Genomic DNA, 23986 nt, shown 5'->3' with positions numbered 1-23986 from the left:
GCAACACAGTTGTGAGTCAGCAAGGTGAACAGTGTTGGGCTGAGCTTCTCAATCAGTTTCTGGGGGACGATTGTGTTGAATGCTAAACTAAAGTATATTAACATTGTATGTGTCTTTATTTTCAAGGTGGGTGAGGGCTAAATGAAGGGCCGTGGCAATGACATTGTCTTGTAGATCGTGATCACCTGTATGCCCTGCCACATGCGCCGGGTGTCTTTGCTGTTCTAAACGTGGCTGGCAATTGTCTGGACGTGCGCACACGTTGCTTCTCTGATGGCTTAGTTGGCCGTTGCTGTTCTTAGGTCTGCCCTGTCCCCTGTTCTGACGGCTAGGTCTATAGCTGGTTACTGATGCCGTGTACTCCTCCAAGTTGACTAAGTAGCCCTTGATTGCAGCCTTTCAAGATATTCCAGCTAGTGCACTCAAAGCAGTCCTGAAGAGCAGAGGTGGCTCCTGCTGGCCAGGTTTTCACCTGATGAGTGGTCTGTATACAGGAATTAGCATAACAGAGATGTGGCCTGAGTAGCCGAGGTGGGGGCGGGGCCGGGAATGTTTGTGTAAACAAGATTTTGCGTGTTTTTCCCTCTCGCTGCAAAGTCCATTTATTGATGGAATTTAAGGAGCACTGATTTGAGATTTGCATGATTGAAATCTCTGGCGAAGATAAACAGTCCGTCAGGTGAACATTCAGCAGATTGCTAATAGAACCATAGAGTTCACATAGAGCCTCTTCAGCCCTTCAGGGGGAATGTACACTCTGACCATGAAAATCGTGGTAAATTCCCATGGTAAATAAAATGGCCTGCATCTAACAGTCACAAACTACACTAATGATGAACAGTAGCTAGAAACAAACACATTTCTCTGAGTTCTTGCACCATTCCGTGTTGACCACCACGAGCCTTACCGCACAGAGCTGCATTTCTGTCGGCGCAAAACGAGGTGAGCCCATCTAGCTGAATGTCGGCGTCTGGAACCCTGTCACTTAGCCACGTCTCTGTGAAAGCAAAGACACAACAGTTTATAAACTCTCACAGTGTAGTGCGTTCAAGTCGGATGTAGTCCAGATTAATTGTCCAGGGAGCAAACATTTGAATGTAGGATGGACAGGAGAGCCGTCCACCTAGGTTTTGTTTGTAGCCTAGCACAGACACCTGCCCGCTTCCCGCTCTTCCGCTTCCTAGAGCACCGCTTTTGACGTCCCCTGCATCAGGTGTGCAGGTTGGTTGTTGCACAAGTTTTGTACTGTATTAAGTTCTGGCGGTTGTATACATGAACACCGTTGCCTCTGGTGTCCATGTGCTAGGAATAGTCGGGCTAAAAAACTTAAATAGCACTATTTTGTATCCGGAGTGGCCGCTGCGTTCTACTGCTGTGCCACCATCTTGGACCCTTAGCCTTGACATGTTTGTTGTGATCACAGGCTGATTAACAGTCACATATTGAGCGGGTTTGCATAGGCATAAAAAAACTGAAATTCTTTATAACAAAGAGCCTGATTTAGATAACCAGGGGTAAAATAGGTCCCCAGTGCAAACAAGCACCCCAAAACACACACCCTTACCAAATATTTTCCGCATAATATCATAGAGGTGTTTTAACTTTTCAAAATCTGTATCCTAAACATGTGCTTTGGGATTAGCCCACTGAATTATTATTATTTTTTTATATTCTAAAATATTTTCTGCACCTATGACAAGATGATTTTTCTCTAAGATTTGACATTAAATTTTACATTTAAAGCAAACATGAGATCTATCAGGAAATACCTAACGGGTATACCTAAATAGTAAACAAAAAAGCATGAAACTAACAAGTCCCCTCCATAAGTATAGGAACAGCAAGGCCAAGAAAGGTCAGAATTTTAGCTTTTCATTTTCTTATGTTTCGTTTCCATATGTAAAACTTAATTGTTGCGTCCAACGTAATATGGCACATTTGGTGCCACTCAATTTGAGTAAAGTGAGTAAAAGCATAAAACAGGTACTGTAGCCTTAAAGTAAATAACACTTAATATTTTTGCTTTTACCTTATTACTTGTAACTACATAACCCAAAACTTCACTAAGCTGCTGCTTTTTTCTTTATGCTGCATTTCCAAGCTTGCACCTCAGCTTCTTTATGTTGTTGTTTATTTTATGTTTCTGCTTTCAGTCTCTCTTTGTAATTCATGCTCAATTAGCTTAAGGTCTGGTGATGCCACCATCATAAGTTACATCATTAAAGATTAGTGAGCCTGTTTCAGAAATAGCCATGCAAGCACAAGCCATGATACTACCTCCATGGTGCTCCTCAACCAATGAGCTGTTTTGGATCATGAGCATATCTTTTCTTTCTTCAACCTTTGGCTATACCATCAGTTTGGAAACGGTTAATCGTGGCTCCAGAACTTTCATGGCTCATCTTTGTATATTGTTTATTTATTTATTGAGAATTCCAATCTAGCCAATAAGACAGAGAGTGCTGTTTGTGGTAATTAAAGTGAGAACGCCTTCCTCATTCTTGGCTTTTAAAGGCGGGGTGCACAATGTTTCAAAATGCTTCAGAAAACTGAGTGGGGCCGACTAACAAAACAAACATGTAGCCAATTAGAAGAAAGGGGTGTGTCTTCTCAATATGTGGCGGAGAGAGTGTTTAGTGCGCATGTCTGACATTAGCCTCTGCTGTTACCTCTGCCACGGGTTCCAGGTATTGAACGTCGTCTTCCGCGTGAAACCTTTCATGGCACAACAAACAGTACTACAAAAACACAAATTTGACCTGTATTACCATAGTATTACTCATTGAGTTCATTTATTGATAAAAAATATCCCCTCGGCCAGCTGCCCCAGCAGGTTCCGCCATAATAGTTGCCTGGGTTACATATGTATGTGTGGGGCGGAGCTATCAAAACAGGGGTGACACCCATTTGGGTTGGGGCGTGTTTGTTTTGGTGATTTCAAATGTCAACATTGGCTTTCAAACATCGTGCACCCCACCTTTAAGTGAGATGTTATGGGCAAAAGAAAAGCATATTTCAGACCAGATAATTCAAGAAAAATTACTCTTTTGAAAAAAAAAAGGATAATTTAAAGGTTTTCTAAGGCCACCACACATATATGGTTATAGTTTATTTTCTTATATTCTCCTTTTTCTGTTCTATAGAGGTTTAGAACAGACTTTGCTGAGGGCAAGATAACTGGAAGAGTAAGTATTGTCAATCTTTTGTACACAAGCAAACCAATGTTTCATTCCAGGTCAGTGCTTATACAAACACTGGTGGGTGGATGATTTAGATGGATGATTAGATAGATAAAAGGTATTCCAAATGCACGCTTATGACCATGTAATATTTGACATTTTATAGGCACAAAGAAAGATTCATTGTATTTACACAGATAAATACTAAGTAATGTATTAACAAACAGTTGTCAGAAGGAACAACTAAATTTAAAGCTAAATTTAAAATTTTAAGTTTGATTTTAACTGTTAAGGTTTTAGTTTTACAGGCATCACTGATCATGTTGTGCTTGGCTGTGTTTACTGTCAAGATTGTTAAATTCAGATGAGATTGATAATTTATTTTGGGATGTTATCAGCGTTATAACTGCTACAAGCATCATTGGAGTGACGCAAGGAAGATGGTGGGGTTGGAGGTCACTCCAGGTGGCATTGACCAGATCGACCTCCACACCAACCGGGTCATCTGTTCCTATGATTACCGTTGCATCGAAGGCTTTTCAGAAGTTTCAGACTACCAAGGGGGTTTTTGTATTATCTATGGAGGCTTCAGCAGATTGGTAAGTTTGTTTGAATCTATTTGCATTATTTTTCATTATAATTTTTAATAAATATTTCTTGATTAAACTCTACCCATGGTAAAGCAAAGTAACAGATTACATATACAGTTGTATGCAAAAGTTTAGGAACCCCTGACAATTTCCATGATTTTAATTTAAAAATATTTGGGTGTTTGGATCAGCAATTTCATTTTGATCTATCAAATAACTTAAGGACACAGTAACATTTCAGTAGTAAAATGAGGTTTATTGGATTAACAGAAAATGTGCAATATGCATCAAAACAAAATTAGACAGGTGCATAAATTTGGGCACCCTTGCCATTTTGTTGATTTGAATACCTGTAACTACTTAGCACTGATCAATTGGAACACACAATTGGTTTGGTGAGCTCATTAAGCCTTGAACTTCATAGACAGGTGCATCCAATCATGAGAAAAGGTATTTGAGGAAGCCAGTTGACTCTTTGACTCTCCTCTAGCAACATGGAGGCCTCAAAACAACTCTTAAATGACCTGAAAACAAAGATTGTTTAACATTATGGTTTAGGGGAAGGTTACAAAAAGTTGCATGGATTCCACTCAATATCAGCAGATTCTTTAGAATAATATTGAGGTTCTGTGGGGTGATTTGAAGCAGGCTGTCCATGCTCGGCAACCATCAAACCTAACTGAACTGGAGATGTTTTGTAAGGAGGAATGGTCCAAAATACATTCATCCAGAATCCAGACACTCAATACAGGCTAGGGCTGGGCGATAAAACGATAACGAAATGTATCGCGATAGACACATGATCAATATCAATAAAAATGTGTCCGATAAAACATTTTATTTATTTTTTTTATTCTTCGTCAGAAGAAAACAGAGGTTGTGAAGCAAGTTTGGTTGCATTAACAAAGGCACTCGCTCTCTGGCTCTCTGGACACGCTAACAGCCAATCATGTAACAGTATCACGTTTGGTTGCGCCATATTGTTGTCTCGTGCTTCAGTAACCGGGCAACTGATGAGCAGAAAATGAGCCGCAGCGAGCGAGGAAATTGTAAATAAAAGAGGACTGAAAATATACTTGAATAGTTCAACTTAAAGTATGATTAGAGTAAGAATAACTTGAAGAGCTACTTTTTCATATTTCTGCAGGTTTTATATTTCAAACAATGTTACTGTACTGCATCAGGTTTTTTTATATTACAGATGTATCTGTCTACCTCAGTTTTATTTATGTTTACAAAACACTGCACATATTTTAAAACACTTTATTCACCAGAAGGTGAACAGCTACTGAACTTCCTAGCACTAAACTTGCACTAAATTCTCAGGTTTCTCTATTTTTATATTCATGTGCGTCGGAAGCAAATAAAAAGTGTGGGGTCCTGTCCCACCTACATATAATGGTTCTGATGCCCATGGATTTCAGGAAGCAGGAGCGTGGTCAATGCTGTAGGTAAAACACGGAATGGAGTTTAATTTATTAGGGAATTCCTCAAGCAGAATGGATTCAACTGGCGGCGCTCTGAAAAGTAATTAAATAAAGACATGCGCTGAATTGAGACGGTAAAAGTGGGTGGGTCCAATATTATTGGTCTTAAAAAGTGGGTGGGTCCTGTCCCACCCACATATAATGGTTCCGACGCCCATGTTTATATTTAACACTTTGCACAATTTTATTACACTTTATTAAGCATTTTTTAAATTTTATTTCATTTTGCACCTTAAATGTTGAGATAATTAAGTGTTCATTGTGACTTTAGACTTATGTTTACATTTTAATTATTTGAGTTTTCTTGGTTGTTGACATTTCTGTCTTAATAACTGAGGGGATTATGATCAGAGGAAGGTTAAGTTTAAAATAAAAATGTTTAATTGTGATATATTTTTCTCCTGGTCCTTATTTTAAATGGGTCATGAAAAAATATCAATAATTATCGATATAGACTGATATGAAACACTGATATCGTGATACAGTTTTCAGCCATATCGCCCAGCCCTAATACAGGCTATAGGAAGCATCTAGAGGCTGTTATTTCTGCTAAAGGAGGCTCTACTAAATATTGATGTGATTTTTCTGTTGGGTGCCCAAATTTATGCACCTGTCTAATTTCGATGCATATTGCGCATTTTCTGTTAATCCAATAAACCTCATTTCACTACGGAAATATTACTGTGTCCTTCAGTTATTTGATAGATCAAAACGAAATTGCTGATCCAAACATCCAAATATTTATAAATGAAAATCATGGAAATTGTCAGGGGTTCCTAAACTTTTGCATGTGACTGTAATTGTCACAATGCTAAACTGCAATAGAAACTACATAACCTTGTTTTCTAAGTTTTCTGTTAACAGCACTAATAAAGTAGCACAAATAGTGAAGTTCTAACACAAATAGCGAATATTCTTTTTACCCATAATACTTTTTACCCTCTTACCCATAATACATATATATAAAATGTATGTATGTATATATACTGTATTCACTATTCAAGTATTGAATAACATGCATTGCACATACAAGCCGTATTTTCTAATTTATTTTGAATGTATGTTGTATAGCTTGTATGTTAAATGTTTATTTGTTGATTTTGTTGATCAGGTTCTTTTATACTTTCAATATTTGGTGTATAAATGTATATATCCTTTTCTGTTTTATTTAGCACCTCTTTGCATCAGAGCATCGTGATGAGATTATCCGCAGTGCTATCGAGCATGCTGGGAACTTTATTGGGATCATCTTGCGTATGAGAAAGGAGCCTTTAATCTTTGAAAGCTTTGTCAGTGAGCGGCTCGGGAAGTATGGCACTGACGAGAGCATAATGTCCCTTGCCGAGTTTGTAGTACAAAAGATCTCACCACGTCATGCGGTGAGACATGCGTGCGCGCACACACGCGCACACACTCATGCACACACACACACACACACACACTTAATGCTTTGTATTTTTTTTAAACATGGAGTATTTTTAAGTTAAGTCAGGAAAACAGAAAGATTATTTTAACATTAAGACATTTAAATTGTTTTTTCAGAGGGAACAAGCTTGGTCAAATAATGCTATTTTCTGAACTCATATTTAGACTCAAACCTCTGCAAAGCTTTTGAGTCTTCTTGTAATATTTGTTGGTTTTCTATTTGTACTTGCTTTGACTGCTCAGTGCCCTAATTTATTATAATATTTCTATTAATTAAGCAATTTGTAAACTGCTTTATCTTATATGTGCAAACATGGGATTTATTAAAAAAAGTGCACATGTATGTTATAAAGCTTAGTAACTACAAATTGTCTCTAGCAAACATGCATGTCCTTGTCACAAGGAAATGCATAAAAATAAACGTTCTGAAGCAGTGATTTTTATCTGATCAATTTTATCTGGGGTTATAGCATCACTTATATAACATAAGTGAACAGTATAGCATAGTTAAAAACACTAGCAGAGCATAGTTCAGCAATAAAAAAGTTTCCCTGTCTATGTACTTCTGCCTAATAGTGTCATATCTAATGTTGTATTGTAACCTTCCCGTGGGGACGCAGGGGTAAAATAAGTCCCCAGTGCAGACACACACCCCAAAACACACCACCCTACCCCCTCTTCATGTGTGTGAGAGGTGATAAATGGATCGACTTGTTTGCCATAAGTTGTAGCCTGTAACTGTGGAGGAATAGCTTCTGGTACTTGAGGATTGTGTGGCTATGTGTAGCACTTGGGTTAAGATTCCACATAGTTAGGTGGTTGGAAGGACCTGGTCCCACCAATCGGCTGGTTAAGTCTTGCCTTGGAAGACAGTGGCCTAGGGTGAATTGGGTAATATGAGCTTCTAGTTCTCTTTGCTCGTGTATATTACTCTTGTATCTGAAAATAATCAGAGGATTTCCATGGCTCTGTACATCCCATTGTTGAACTACAAGGTGTGTAATGAGTATGAGTGATGAAATTAAATAACATTAATTGGTTCACAAAAACAACACCCAAAACAAAGGAAGCTTGATCAAACTTATGACGGCTCTGATGCTGGTTGTGTGCTTTATCAAAAAAACTGGTAGAGATGAACAATCCCTACTGACTGACTAGTATACTTAAGTGTACTAGACAGTATTTTAATTCCAAACTCTGAGATCTACCCAGTCTGGATCAAAGAAAAGGATATCCAAAGAGTAAAATGTATAGAAAGTGCCAGCTAAACAGAAGTACATAAAATGGTTGTTAAATCACAACCCTTTGCTCCAGAAAAATCATATGCATCTGTGGCAAAATCCACCATGAGCACTGTCATTTGTCAGGCATATTTGACTTGGGTTGTTAGTTAAACACCAATAAATCAACAAAAGCTCTACTCTACCTAAAAAGAAGACTAAAATTCCCAGTGCCAAATAATAGCAAACCAGCTAAAAAGCACTGAAGATCAGAGTACATTAGCTGAATATGACCAAAGCTCAAGAGGGAAGAATATTTAACATGGTGCAGAAAAGACAACTTCCTAAATCAGAAGAAAAGGGCCTACACTTGTTTTACAGTCATATGCAAAAGTTTAGGAACCCCTGACAATTTCCATTATTTTCATTTATAAATATTTGGGTGTTCGGATCAGCAATTTCATTTTGATCTATCAAATAACTGAAGGACACAGTAATATTTCAGTAGTGAAATGAGGTTTATTGGATTAACAGAAAATGTGCAATATGCATCAAAACAAAATTAGACAGGTGCATAAATTTGGGCACCCTTGCCATTTTGTTGATTTGAAAACCTGTAACTACTTAGCACTGATTAATTGGAGAACACAATTGGTTTAAGCCTTGAACTTCATAGACAGGTGCATCCAATCATGAGAAAATGTATTTAAGGAGGTCAATTGCAAGTTGCTGTTCTCTTTGACTCTCCTCTGAAGAGTGGCAACATGGAGGTCTCAAAACAACTATCAAATGACCTGAAAACAAAGATTGTTCAAGATTTTAACGTTAAGACCAAAATAACCGAGCTTATGTTTCAGTTTTTCCACCTGAAATTAACAACAGGTGCACTAGAGGGGCAAAAATGAGACGAACTCTTATAATAGAATGGTTTTACAAGTGGAGGCCACTGACATTTTTTCATCAATTTTTGTCAGTGCCAGAAGGTTTGCTTTGTCTGCCAGCACACTCAAGAGCATGGAGGAGATTCCAGGAGACAGGCACTTACGTCTAGGAGATCGGGAAAGGGCTGTAGAAGGTCCTTAATCCATCAGCATTACTGGTATCTGCTCGTTTGTGCAAGGAGGAACAGGATGAGCACTGCCAAAGCCCTACAAAATTACCCCCAACAGGCCACTGGTGTGAATGTCAAGCAATTAGAAACAGAGTGGCCTGAGAGCAGTATGGCCTCATGGCCAGAAAGAGCGCTACTGATGCATTTTTTGCTCTAAGAATTATAATGGAGAAGTACAGGGATGGTCAGAAGGAGCTGCACTGTGTGTTTGTGGATTTAGAGAAAGTGTATGACATGGTGCCAAGAGAGTAGCTATGGATTCTGGATGTCAGAAATGGCAGAGAAGTACATCAGAGTAGTTCAGGATATGTATGAGAGGAGTATGGGAGTATGACAGCAGTGAGATGTGCTGTAGGTCAGACAGAGGAGTTTAAGGTGGAGGTGGGGCTACATCAAGGATTGATTTTGAGTTTCTTCTTGTTTGCTATGTTGATGGGCAGGTTGACCGATGAAGTCAGACAGGAATCTCCATGGACATGGTATGTTTGGGGATGACCTTGTGATCTGTAGTGAAAGTAGGGAACAGGTGGAGGAAAGGTTTGAGGCCTGCTTTGGAAAGAAGAGGAATGAAGTCATAGTAAGGCAGAAAACATCTGTATGAATAAGAGTGAGGGAAGTAGAACAGGGAGGTTACAGGGGACCGAGGTCAGGAAGGTGCAGGAGTTTAAATATTTGGGGTCAATTGTCCAGTGTGAAGGGGAGTGTGAAAAGAGGTGAAGAGGCAAGTGCAGGCAGGTTGGAGTGGGTGGAGAAAAGTGTCAGGAATGTTGTGTGACAGAAGAGTGTCAGCAAGAATCAAAGGAAAGGTGTACAAGACAGTAGTGATACCGGCTATGCTGTATGGCTTAAAGACTGTAGCAGTGAGGAAAAGTCATGAGGCAGAGATGGAGGTAGCAGAGATGAGAATGTTAAGGTTCTCTTTAGGAGTGATGAGAGAGGACAGGATTTAGAACGAGCACCTCAGTGGGACAGCTTAGGTTGACTGTATTGGGAACAAGGTCAGAGAGGATAGATTGAGATGGTTTGGACATGTGCAGATGAGGGAGAGTTGTTATATTGGTAGAAATAGGTTCAAAATGGATCTGCCAGGTAAGAGGTAAAGAGGAAGGCCAGAGAGGATATGTATGTATGTGTTGAAAGAGGATATGAATTTAATTGGTGCACGAGTAGAGGATGCCAAGGATAGAGTTTGGTGGAAACAGATGATTCGCTGTGGCGACCCCAAATGGGAAAACTGAAAGTAAAAGTAGTAGTCAAATTTATCAGGTATTATGACATTAACTTAAACCTATTTCTAGTTTTTCCAAGCTTTTTTTAAATTTAAGATTGACTACTTCTATTGGCAGAACCTTGAAAAGAAGCCTTGCCCACCATTTTACACATTTTTAACTCAGTGTTACCTGTGCCCAACATTTTTTTCACATTATGCTGCACTGTATTATTATTATTATTATTATTATTATGATTAGTAGTAGTAGTTGTTGTTGTTACATCTTTAATTTTCAGAGCAATGTTCAAAGGTTTCTAAAATTTTCACTCTGTGAAATCTTATCTTATCAAGAGATATCCTGCAGGGCTAATATTTTTTTCTTGTGATCTTAATTTTATTTGTGTAGCATAAAAGTAATAATGTAACTGTCAGATTACAGTATGTCTTAATACTGGTCTATTATTATAGTCCTTATTTTGGGGTATGATGATTGGCATTGTTGTTTTTTTTTTTTTGTTTTTTTTTTTTTTTTTTTATAAGGAGCCTGTAAAGAGGATCCTGGCCCTCACTGAAACATCTCTTGTGGAAAGAGACCTTGCCTCCTACAATATCGTCACCATCAAGCCCTTTGGAGAGGTGAGCCATTCTACTCTTTTCCAGAAGCAATGTTTGAAATTAATTTAGTTTGACCAGATTCAAGCTCTATGCAACATAGAAATTCAAACACTTTAAAGATTTAATGCATATTAAGGTATGTATTATTTAGCTAGCATGTAATCACTTAAATTTTGAATTGTAATAACATAATTTTGTGTATTTTGCAAATTGGGTTCCACTTGTCCTTAAATATGTGTTATATGGAGAAATAAGTATTAGAAGTATTGAAATTAGCTAGCTTACTATAATTTTAATTTCACAAATAATTTCACTTTTACGAAATATCTGAAAACAAAGTCAGAATGGAGCAGTTCTTGTTCAGTAAGACTCCAAGTAACTACCCTTAAACTACAGAGCCTATGGGTCTGGTTACAGACCACGCAGTAGGGCATTCTGCGAGATGCTGGAAAGACTTTGCCTGCAACATTTTAGAATGCCAAACCCACATTTGAAATGTGATGTTAATTAATTGGTCCTGATATCATGCTCAGTGCAGATAGCATAAGAAGTAAAGGAATTAGCATATCTTTTAGATTTCTGTGCAGGCATGTAGTAGCACCAGTCTGTGGGCTTAATTTAGAATTTCCTAAAGTATGTGGTCGGGTTGATTTATTATACCTTTTTTCTCTTTTACACCCGCCCGCTTCTTCCAAAGACAATGTCCACCTTATGTCAGACAACAGTCTACCACCTTAACAATGCTATTAGACAGGTTTTTCATAGACAACCATTTGTACCATTGTACTGTCAATAAAAGGTAAATAAAATGCTCTTAGAGATTCTTAGAGAGCTTTCTCAGGAAGCACATTTTTGATGTCTCTTCTTGACCATACAGCCAGTGTTCTTGTTCAAATCAAATTTCAGTTGTGAGTCAAACACTGTTCCGAAATACTTGTACTTTTGTAGGATCAGTAAATATTCACCATGAATGATGCTGACACTTGGTTTGACAAGATCAATGTACTTGTCTTTCCACCAATCGACAAATGCAGGTATGGCACAACCATGTTCATGCCATGCTGTCTCTTTCAACCATGTTCATGCCATGCTGTCTCTTTCCTTGGAGAAGACAGCAATTCATAATGTGTATATATATACAGTATATATATTTTAAAATATATTATTAAAAAAATTGTTAGAGAATTTGACAAGGCAGCTGCCTTCATGCTATCTACATCTACAGCTATCTGTATACATAAAAAAAGCAAAGGGAACAGGACCATGCTCTGAGGAGAACCGGTGTTTGACTTGATGACGGTGGACATATGTCCATTTACAAGAAGCTACTGGATTGTTTTTAAAGTTTAAATACCAAACTCTAAAGTATGATCTAGCAACCTAAAATCAGAAGCTAATCGCTTAATTATAAAATATGTGGCTGCATCTTGTTAAAAGCTGAGCTAAAATTAGCAAATAAAATTCTTGTGTGCGATTTGGGTTGTTCAACATATTCATTCTGTCTAGGATAAAAAGCTTTGCATTCTCTATACCTTTTAAACCTTGATATGCAAACCGCAGCGGGTCAGGTTTGCCGACAACTAGGGAGACAAAAAAATATTTCAACAAAATTCATTGTCCTCTTTGATTTAAAGATGGGGAAATATAGTGGAAGAAACACTGTGAAAGTGGAGAAGTCCTCACAAAGTTGGTCTGCACAATAACACAGTGTGCATTCACAAATGGCATCAGGGCCAGCAGCTGTTTTCTCTGTTTTCACGCTACTAAATAGTGTTGTGACTAACTCCTATGTGACATCACAATGTAATTTTGAGCAGAGAGCGACTCTCTTTATTTAAGTCTCCTTCACACTGGTCTTACACTGATCTCTACAGTCAAAATGCTGTTATGGTAGAAAGCCCTAAGGGATGGCATGGGCAGATCTCTGTGAGCACCAGAAACAGAGATCAAGTCCTATACTGTTCATATGCACCCAAAAGTGGAATGGATAAAATGCCCTTAGGATGAATTCAGGTGCCTTCTCAGGTGCTGTCATATTAAACAAGAGGTAAATAAAAGGGGTGGAGAGACACTGACAGCAACTTGATATCTGAAGTGAATATTCTTTTTCTGATCACAGCAGTAGTACAGTACCTTTTGTTTATGTACAACAAACACTTATCCTCTTCTTCCTTTTTTCATATTTTATTCCTGATTCCCATCTTATATGCCTGACATACAACCCCAAAACAGAAAAGGTTGGGACAGTATGGAAAACACAAATAAAAAAAAAAAAATAAATTTACTTTGACTTGTATTTCATTGCAGACAATACAACAGCACATTATTTAATGTGTTCATCATGATTTTTATTGTTTTTTTCTTTCAAAAAAACAAAATTCCTATTTTGGTTCTTGCAACACATTTCAAAAAATTTGGAACAGTAAAGCATTTACCACTTTGCAATGTTGCCTTCCTTTTCACAACACTTAAAAGACGTTTAGGGACTGAAGACACCAAGTGATGAAGTGTTTCAGGTGTAATTTTGTCCCATTCATGCTGCAAACAAGTCAAGGTGGGCAACAGTACGGGGTCTTTGTTGTTGCATTTCAAAATGCGCCACACATTCTCTATTGGAGACAGGTCGGGACTGCAGGCAGGCCAGTCAAGTACCTGTATCCTCTTTCTCTGCAGCCAGGACTTTGTAATGTGTGCAGAATGTGGTTTTGCATTATCTTGTTGAAATATGCATGCAGCATATTGTGCTCTCTATGTACTGTTTTTTTGCCAGCGTCACTGACACAACCCCATGTAACTACGTATTGTGGTACTTGACAAAGGTTTGCCAAGTAGTCCTGAGCCCATGTGGTGATATTGCTTATAGATGAATGACGATTCTTGATGCAGTGCCGCCTGAGGGATCGGAGATCACAGTTGTTCAGCTTAGGCTAGCGCCCTTGTCCTTTACGCACTGAAATTCCTCCACATTCCTTGACTCTTTTAATTATGTTATGCACTGTTGAAGGTGAAATAAGCAAATGTCTTCCTATCTTTCTTTGAGGAACATTGTTTTTAAACATTTTCTCACGTATTTGTTGGCAAACTGGCGATCCTCAGCCCATCTTTGCTCCTATAAAGGATTAGACCGTTCTCATATGCTGCTTTTGTACCAAATCATAATTACAATCACCTGTTGACATCACCAGTTTCAAATCACATCATTATTTAACCAATTTATCTGATTACTAGCCCTAAATTGCTCCTGTCCCAACCTTTTTGGGAATGTGTTGCAGGTCTGAATGACAGGAAAGGATGTATATTTACAAATGAAATTAAGCTGACCAGACAAAACATGAAATATTTTGTGTTCACATTGTCTGCAAAGAAATACAAGTCAAAGTAAATTTAGAAATCACTACTTACTTTTTTTATTTGTGTTTTCCATACTGTCCCAACTTTTTCTGATTTGGGGTTGTATATGACTGTCGGTGGTTGTGAACATGCTGTGTGACGTCTATTTAAGAACATTTAATGCAATAGTGGAATTACAAACTGTATGTAAATCTTTATATTTAAAACAATTAAAATGGCTCAGGTCATGATTATTGACAACACACCAAGGTTGATGTCAATACGGTAAAGCCTGGCAGAGATCTCTCATTCAGTTTGCTGTGCTCACTGTCATATGTTTTAATTAAAACGGTTTGGTCTATCAAAAATCTTTTAATAACTTCATCTTCAGGCAAATAAAGACTATCACAGCAAAATGTAATAAAGTTAGTTCAAAGATCTATGATCTATATTCTGTTAAGGCAGGAATTCAGGTGATATAAGTTATATACCGTAATTTCCGGACTATTGAGTGCACCTGAATATAAGCCGGCACCCACTGAATTAAAAAAAATTATTATTTTGAACATAAATAAACCGCACATGTCTATAAGCCACAGGTGCCTACAGGTACATTGAAACAAATTAACTTTACACAGGCTTTAACGAAACACAGCTTGTAACAAAAATAAATAGGCTTTAACGAAACACGGCTTGTAACAAAAATAAATGGGCTTTAACGAAACACGGCTTGTCACAAAAATAAATAGGCTTTAACGAAACACGGCTTGTAACAAAAATAAATAGGCTTTAACGAAACACGGCTTGTAACAAAAATAAATGGGCTTTAACGAAACACGGCTTGTCACAAAAATAAATAGGCTTTAATGAAACACGGCTTGTAACAAAAAATTAAATATTAGCAGTAAACAGTAGCCTACCAAGAAAGTCATTGGTCACTATCTTCCTCCTCCTTCAGTGTCGGAGTTGAATAGCCTCAGAATTGCTTCATCCGATATTGGATCGTTTTCATTGTCGCTCTCGTCACGTTCAACGGAGGCAAATCCCCCGCTGAGCCCTCAACACGCAGCATTCCAGCCTTTCCCCACTGGACCCACTGGCAGATTTGACCATAAGTTGCTTTTCGCATGCGGCCTGTTTTAGTGAAGGATTTCTCCCCACGTCATCCAAGCCTCCCACTGAACACGGAGCGCCACCTTAAATGCATGATTTACACTGATGTCAAGTGGCTGCAAATACTTTGTTGTGCCTCCAGGAATCACAGCTGGATTTGAGTTCGTCCTCTTGATGGCTTCTTTCACCGAATCGGTTATGTGGGCCTTCATGCTGTCCAAAACGAGCAATGCCTTGTTCCTGTGAAAGAATCCTCCCGGTCGCTTGCCGTAACACTCCGTATGCCATTCATGCATTAGGCCTTCCGTCATCCATCCTTTCTTGTTGACTTTCACAACAATTCCTCTCGGGAATTTTTCTTTTGGCATCGTCGTGCGTTTAAAAATCACCATCGGTGGAAGCTTTTCTCCCGCTTTTCTCCCGATGACGTGCAGCTCAGAACACAGGTGAAGTGCGTTTTTTCATGCCCGGTTGTTTTCAGCGTGACGGATGATTCGCCTTTCCTGTTGACCGTCTGAGTGAGAGGCAGGTCAAACATCAGAGGAACCTCATCCATATTTATGATGTCGTGCGGGCCAATGGAATGCTCCGCTATCTTTGCATCAATGAATTTGCGGAAGTTTGAAACTTTTTCCTCGTATTCGGGAGGGAGCTGCTGACACAGACTCATCCGTAATCTGAGACACCACAATGGTCCACCTCTAAAATCCTCAAACTTCATCGCGGTGGTGATTTGAAACACCTCGGCCCTCTGCTCTCTGTGTGTTGACCCAGTCTTCGAGCTCATTTTCTAGTTTGGGCCATCTGCTTTTCTTCCCTCTGAAAGATTTTGTTGTCTTTTTGCACCGAGTCAATTCCTCACGCTGCTGTTTCCAACGTCTTATCATCGACTCATTAAGACCAAGCTCCCGTGCAGCAGTTCTATTTCCTTTTCCAACAGCCAGATCAATCACCTTCAACTTGAAAGCTGCATCATATGCATTTCTCCGTGTCTTTGCCATGATGAGGGTGACAAAATGACTACCGTAATCAGAATGATGAAGTTTGAGCACGCTCGATTTAATCTAAACAGTAAACAAAAAAGTTGTTTGACCTTTAACCCGTTTGGCAATTTCATTGGTCTAAAGAAAGCTTCATGCCGGCAAAAAACTGAGCACGTCACAGAACGTGGAAAAAAAAAATGAAAGCGGGAAAAATCCATATATTAGCCGCGCCATTGTTTAAGCCGCAAGGTTCAAAGCGTGGGAAATAAATTGCGGCTTATAGTCCGGAAAATACGGTAGTTAGAATTTTGTCTGCACAATCACAAAAAAAAACTAATATTTAATAAAAAACAAACAAAAAAGTAATATTTAATATATAATAATATTGGGGGGGCACGGTGGCTTAGTGGTTAGCACGTTCGCCTCACACCTCCAGGGTCGGGGTTCGATTCCCGCCTCCGCCTTGTGTGTGTGGAGTTTGCATGTTCTCCCCGTGCCTCGGGGGTTTCCTCCGGGTACTCCGGTTTCCTCCCCCGTTCCAAAGACATGCATGGTAGGTTGATTGGCATCTCTGGAAAATTGTCCCTAGTGTGTGATTGCGTGAGTGAATGAGTGTGTGTGTGTGTGCCCTGCGATGGGTTGGCACTCCGTCCAGGGTGTATCCTGCCTTGATGCCCGATGACGCCTGAGATAGGCACAGGCTCCCCGTGACCCGAGGTAGTTCGGATAAGCGGTAGAAGATGAATGAATGAATGAATATAATATTATTTAATAATATAACACAATTTGACATATGTAATATAATATGTTTTTTCTTTTGTTATTTTTAGCAATTGCTAATGCATTTATATTTTACTTACACTGACTTACTTACATTTAGACTTGGACATATTTTACTATTTATTTTATTTCTCCAACTTGTTTTCATTTGTCTTTTTTGTTCACTTTGCACCTTTAAAATAGTCTAAGTTTTCCCAGAACAAAATTTAATTAATTAATTATTTTATTTCTAGTATTTCAGAATGGACTATTGAACTTGCTGTAAAGATATTTCTGCAAGCATATTTGTTGATCTGATGATATTGGTGCTGCTACAGGTTTTTTCACTCATCTGTGATGCTGAGAACCCTCAAATATTCACAGTCGAGTTCATCAGAGGACAGATACGAAAATACTGCTCCACAGATAGGTAACACACACACACTCTCTCTCTCTTTCTCTCTCAAAGCTGTATTTATGTGCTAAAAACTTTAAACTGATAGAGAGGCTTTAATGACCACACATGAAGTGAATCTTCTTTAATTTAATTTGTTGAGTGCAATCATACTCCCAACAAATTTTAAGTTTCCCTATCTCTTTTTTACAGCTTTTTCTGTTGTGAAAAAAGCAAAGCAAATCAAAGCAGATTCAAGACGCCATGTGTTTCATTCTTAAAGCACAGCAGCCATTCACAATAGAGGAATCACTGGACATTTGACCATGAATTCAATTAATTTTTATTTGTACAGATATTTTAACAATGTACATTGTCTCTCAAAGCAGCTTAAAAGAAAAATATAAAGGGGAATACTAGGTGCTAGGGAGTAGCATGTATATCTTGAGGGAGGGGGAGATGGGGAGAAATATTAGGTATGCTTGTGATCATGTAATGGTTAAAGACACTGTACATTGTGTGCAAAGGCAGAGACTCCAGCAAGACTAGCTTTGACAGCATAACTAAAGGGAGAGCCAGAAGGTGACGTGAGTATTTCCTGGGCCATAAAGCATCCAACCATTCCTCAATCAGCAAACCTTTGGTGCAAGACCATAAAGTGCTTTATAGGTCAACAGACGTTTTTTATATTTAGTGGAAAAATTTGACTGGGAGCCAATGCAGTGGGGATAAAGTCATGTGTTCATATTTTCTGGTCCTAGTTAGGACTTTATTTGCTGAATTCTGGACTAACTGGAGCTTCCACATGAACCTTTTGGAACATCCAAACAGTAAGACATTACAATAAACCAACATTTAACAAATGAACATCATGAACTAGTATTTCTGCATTGTGTAATCTTAGCAATATATCTGAGATGAAAGAAGGCTACCCTAGTGATATTAACATCAAAGCTTCAAAAGAAAGACTGGAATCAATAATCACACCAAGGTCTTTTACTGCTGCACATGCTGAACCAAAAAGCCCATCCAGAGTTACTCTGTAATCAGAAGCTTACTTCTTGCTGTATGTGATGCCAGTATCAGCATTTTGGGAAACTTCAATGACATTGTAGCAGAAAATTAGTCAAATTAAACTGGTCTATTGAAGGGTAGTTCAAGAGACCATTCTAAGTGCTTATCAGAAACAGATATTTTTATCTACAGGATAAGCTATCTATTTTTTTTAAAGTAATAGTCTGAATTTTCTGCCTAATTTTCTCAGTTTTGCCATTGAAATTATTAAGTCATTGCTGCTGCATATTGATGGTCTTGATGTAGAGAGAAAAGTCTACAGTGGTTTAATTCCTATGTAATTTTACTACTGTATTAAATAACATTCATTTTGTTCGATTCATTTTGTTATTTTTAATTAGGGTAGAGATATCCTAATCTAGCAGCACTCAGAGATTTCCTGTAGCTTAAGAGGATTTCCTTCCATACTAATTGAAATTTAACTTTTAACAAAGTTTGAGGCCGGTAACTTCTAATTACTTTGTTGGTTGTTTTGAGGTGCCTGTGTGATTATTGTATCTGAGTGCTAGTTTTTTCTCTCTAATTATTTTCTTTCTAAAGCACTATTCGGACGGGACTAGTTTTACAGGGGGTCGTTAGAGAAATTTCAGTTTCACAGACGTACTTTGTGATTTTAATCCCGTCCGAAACTGCCATGTCTGTCTTTTTCTCACACGACCTGTGTAAAAATTCCAGCGCAAATTACCTACTGTTTTTCAGCAAAATCGGCGCTTCTCTGAGAAATCTGATCCTGTCCGAATGCGAATGTCTGTGATTGCCGAAAATGTTTTTTCCAAAACGCGTTTTCTTGTCTGTTTTGGTCACCGCGAACTACCGTATTAACCCTAGCGCATCGGTAATTCAAGTTTCTGCTTTCTGCACACCAATAATGGATGTAAATGTGTTTGCTACCTTGCGAAGAAATATAAAAAATGAAATCAACAAGAAGAGCCAAATCACGTAAATTGTTAAGACTGGCTACTGTAATATCAGTTTCATGTAAGAGTACTTTCATTTCTATAGTCAATTACATAACGTGAAAATTATATAAAAACGTATTTATTCCAGTGGGTTTATAAGAAGTTCTATATAAAACCATATGATGACCATAGGCAATCCACGCATCCTGGACATGTGGTCTTGTGCAACGCCCTCATGTAAAACACAGACACTCCTGTCTCCGTAATAAACACAGAGATGTTAGTCCCGTCCGAATCCATACATGAAATGACAGACGTCGGCTGAAAAAAATTCTAACTCTAACGTCGTTTGGAAAACTAGTCCCGTCCGAATAGTGCTTAAGTGGAGCTTCAGTATCTAGGATGTAGCGAAATAATGACTAATAATTAAGTAAGCAGGCATCTGGTAGCTGCATGCATCTCTCAAGGTACAAGGTATGTATACATCAAGACAATTTCTGTTCTACCTCTTCCTGAAATACTTAAACTATTACTTATTTTTTTTCTGTTTTATTTTTGGTGTGTTTTATGTATTATTTATATATTAAGTATTGTGCTGCATTTTAGTCTGAAGGTATCCTTTTAGTCTGTGAAATAGTGAATCAGTGTTGTTTTCATTGATAGACCTCAAAACACTTTTGTACGTCGCTCTGTATAAGAGCATCTGCCAAATGCTGTAAATGTAAAAATTGTCACAGTCTGTGCACAGTTTAGCAACCCTATCACCTTTGGTCACATGGTCATTAGAAGAGCAGCATTTGAAGATAATATTATGTTCCTTTAGAACTGCTTTATGATCCTCAGGATTCTTAGCTCTGAAATCTTCGTACTGTTTGAAAATATGTGCTTTCTTGTGGATTGGACATTGTATGTTTTGTATATTGTTACATTGTATATTGTATATCGTCACCCAAATGAGGATGGGTTTCTTTCTGAACCTGGTTCCTCTCAAGGTTTCTTCCTCATACCATCTCAAGGAGTTTTTCTTTGCCACTTTCGCCTGTGGCTTGTGGCTATATATTGTATTTTAAATTTATATTTTTACATAAATTGCAAACTTTATGTATTTATTTATTTAAATTTTTATTTATTTTTTTATGTGATTTTAATTTTTTCTCTTTTTCTATACTTCTGTAAAGCTGCTTTGAGACTATGTGAATTGTTAAAAGCGCTATACAAATGAATTTAATTTAATTGAATATATTAACATAAGGTTTATTGTTTATTGATTCACTTGTTGTTTGTGCAATCAATGTTTTGTAGGTACAGATGCAACTTTTCAGTGGTCAGGCTTTACAGTGCGGTTGTGGGTAAACTAAATGTTGTCGTTAACAAGCTCATGATGCATGAGGTATTTAGCTATTTGGTTATACCTGTGTGGTTCTCAGAGGGAGGTTGCTTTTTTGAGTTGGCAGGATAGGACATCTATGGTTGGTTGGATTTCCCTTGAACTGGAATCTGTTCATAAGCTTGACTAAAATAATATGGTGAGTATTGCAGGTTAGCAGGAGTGTGCTACAGTGCTGATAATTGAACACTGAGCATTCTGTGTTTGCCCACTGTGCATTTTAGTCCACTGGACATGACATGGCCCACAGTACCAGTAGTGAGAAATGCAGTTAGTGACAGTGACTGATTATAACCCTTGGAGTCAGGTTACAGTTTAGGGAGACAAAGATGGTGAGAGCTTGTTCCAGAAAGAGTGTTTACATAGTGCTTTGTTTACTTTGTGGTCTCTACTACTGCTGCAGTTACTTTATGCTTCACTGATAATAGTTCAGTCTCTTATTTAGCAAATTGTAGCTTTACTTCAGTCTCTCTCTAACAAAGGTGGTCTGTGCCATCACTGCTTCAGCTTTGGCACATGCTTTGGCTGCTGAGTTGGCAGGATAGGAAGTTTATAGTTGCTTGGCTTTCCCTTGAACTGTAATCTGTCCATAAGCTTTAACTAAAAGAATATGGTGAGTATTGCACCATGATTGGTGTCAATGACCTTGAACTTATTGAAAAGGCAGATACCACTGATGTGGTTTATAGTTGACTGAGTGAAATATCTGACATAGTTGTCTGTTGTATAGTTGTTGTCATTGTATCTTGAGGCAGTTGTGAAGAGAAGGTTGTGGGATGGAGGGTGAAGAATGCTGTCCTTCATTGAAGAATTGCTGTGCTCAGTCTGTCATGATATTGCTTTTTCCATTTTGTGTTTTTTTTACTTGATTTTGTTGAGTGAAATCATGTTGTTTTTTAATCTATTTGTTAAATATTTTTCTTTTGTGAAAAAAGCAAAGCTGCTTCTGGGGGTTTACACAACAGATTGAAGCAGATTCAAGATGTCAGTTTCACTCTGCTCTACTGAGAATGGCTGCCATGCTTTCCATCAATGGACATGTTGAAGTGAAGCACAAGCTAATTTGGTTTCCACAATTTGATTTAACTAGAACTAAAAGGACCGCCTAGTGGAGACAAAGATCATGCTAAATTTAACCTCTTTAACTCTCAAACATTCTCATTCTCACCCACTTTTTTGTATCTATCTGATTCTTGCTTTGATTCTGTAGGGATTCTCTGATGGCCAGTCTGTTGGATGGGGTGCGGGCTTCTGGTAACAGAGATGTGTGTGTAAAAATGGCCCCCACTCAAAGAGGGCAGCGCTGGGGACTTCTCAGCATGCCCGTTGGTGAGGAGGTGGAGAGCCTCCATCTCAAATTCCTTGCTGCTCCACCCAGTATGTAAAATGTTATTTAACCAGCAATAGTTATCACTCATTAGAGATTTATTTATTTATTTATAAATAAAAACATTATTTTCAGTTTTTGCTCTATTTCCACTTTGGACACTGCTCCCCTATTCTCCTGATTGATACACTTCTAGAGCACTTCATCCCACTTTATACATGTTTATGTATATGAGTAAGGTGTCAAATAGGATAGGGTCTGCTATTATGGGAGAATTATCAAAAACAGGGTGGTGTGTTGCATCACATCATAAGTCCTGACATGCATTTTATACCATTTATACACAATAATTTGTAAAAATGATTATTGCATCCTGATTTTTTTCTATGTTGGAAAAGCTACTGACTGTTACAAAGCTCTTACATAATTTTAAATTTTACTGTGAAGCTTTCTGTAAGGAGACTTAACTTATCATTAAAGTCTTAGAGAGTGTGTTTTTCTTTTGTTAAATAAAAATGTATTAAGTTTAGATTATCTGAGTCATACAAGTCTAGTGAATTAGCCAGTGTTATAGTAATTCAGTTTCTGATTTGAATTACAGCTAGTGCTTACAACTATGCTTTTATGGAAAATCACCTTCTGACTTGTCAGATTCGAGAATACAATGATGTACTATAGCAAAAATTTACTTGCCTAACTGATCAGAGAGGGCAAAATAATGGGCGATTTTTAGGACAATAGGCAGAAAAATGCTTTGTGACAAAAATATAAAAAGAAAAGATATATGGCAGCGACTGTAAGAACTTAAATTAGAATAAAGTGCAGATAAGTGCAGTTTTATATGCAGTGCAATGCTACTGCGACATTAAGCTGAGGTAGAGAAAGTGCACTGAGGCAGTGAAATTGGTAACTATAAAAAAAATAGAGAGAGAGATAGAGAGAGAGTACTTGGTGTGTTGTCCTTGTTCATTTGCCAAATGTCATGTTCAATACCTAAGCTTCATGAAGATATATAGTAAACCATCTGTGTACTTAAATATTACTATATCATTGAATTGAGGTTAAATGACAATACATATTCACTTATAACCGTGAATGACATCTCAGGAAATTTCTACCTGTCTTTTTTACGCAGATGGAAATTTTGCTGATGCAGTGTTCAGGTTCAACGCCAACATCTCCTACAGTGGTGTTCTGCATGCAGTTACTCAGGATGTAAGTTACCCTCAATCAGGTATTTAGATCTGACTCCATCATAGATTAATTAAATATATACGCACTATATTATAAATCAAAGTTATTAACATTTAACCTTCTGTTCTGAATCTATAAAATGATGCAGTTGTACAACAGTAATAAAGCAGTTTGTTTGAGTATGCACATAATTATAATCAAGTAGTATTACACAAGCAAGAGTGTGGTTATTCTGAATATCATCATGGCTGCTATTTAACATAACCACACAATAGTGACTGTGATATTACTTATATACAACAGTTCTATAAGAACTGGAAGAATATTTGTATTCTTACTTAATGTTTGAGATCAATAAAATAAAGTTTTTTACAGGAGTAAAAAAACACAGATGACAAACTAGAATGATTCTTTAGGCTTTAAGGATAAAGCCTAAAGAATCATTCTAGTTTGTCATCTGTGGTGACCTTTTTAATGCACTACAATGTAGTTAGCACAATAGCTATCCATGTGCACATGAAAATTGATAAGCACTGCATTGTGAAGGTTTGAAGATCTGTGACCTAACATATTTCAGCATGCTTAAGGTAGCAAAGACTTGTATATACAGTGAGGTATATTCTTGCTGGCATAGAAGGCAAGTTAGATTAGCATTGATTGCAGCAAATAACCTGATTTCAGAACCTAGC

The 23986-nt window shown here is 37.8% G+C and overlaps 1 protein-coding gene across 3 annotated transcripts in view; it reads left to right on the top strand.

Annotated features, from left to right (window-relative positions):
• Nucleotides 1–23986, top strand: part of LOC132840159 (dnaJ homolog subfamily C member 13-like) — a 100191-nt gene that overhangs the window by 27757 nt on the left and 48448 nt on the right. For all 3 annotated transcript variants that reach the window (XM_060861599.1, XM_060861598.1, XM_060861597.1), the window contains exons 5-11: nucleotides 3144–3185; nucleotides 3578–3778; nucleotides 6429–6635; nucleotides 10763–10858; nucleotides 17361–17452; nucleotides 21987–22153; nucleotides 23239–23318. In XM_060861599.1, coding sequence (XP_060717582.1) covers nucleotides 3144–3185; nucleotides 3578–3778; nucleotides 6429–6635; nucleotides 10763–10858; nucleotides 17361–17452; nucleotides 21987–22153; nucleotides 23239–23318 — 885 coding nt within the window. The remainder of the gene's footprint in view (nucleotides 1–3143; nucleotides 3186–3577; nucleotides 3779–6428; nucleotides 6636–10762; nucleotides 10859–17360; nucleotides 17453–21986; nucleotides 22154–23238; nucleotides 23319–23986) is intronic.

Source organism: Tachysurus vachellii, chromosome 25 (genome assembly GCF_030014155.1).
Source record: "Tachysurus vachellii isolate PV-2020 chromosome 25, HZAU_Pvac_v1, whole genome shotgun sequence".
Taxonomy (NCBI): Eukaryota; Metazoa; Chordata; class Actinopteri; order Siluriformes; family Bagridae; genus Tachysurus; species Tachysurus vachellii.
Note: the sequence above shows the minus strand (reverse complement) of the source record. Positions and strands in the feature narration are given on the sequence as shown.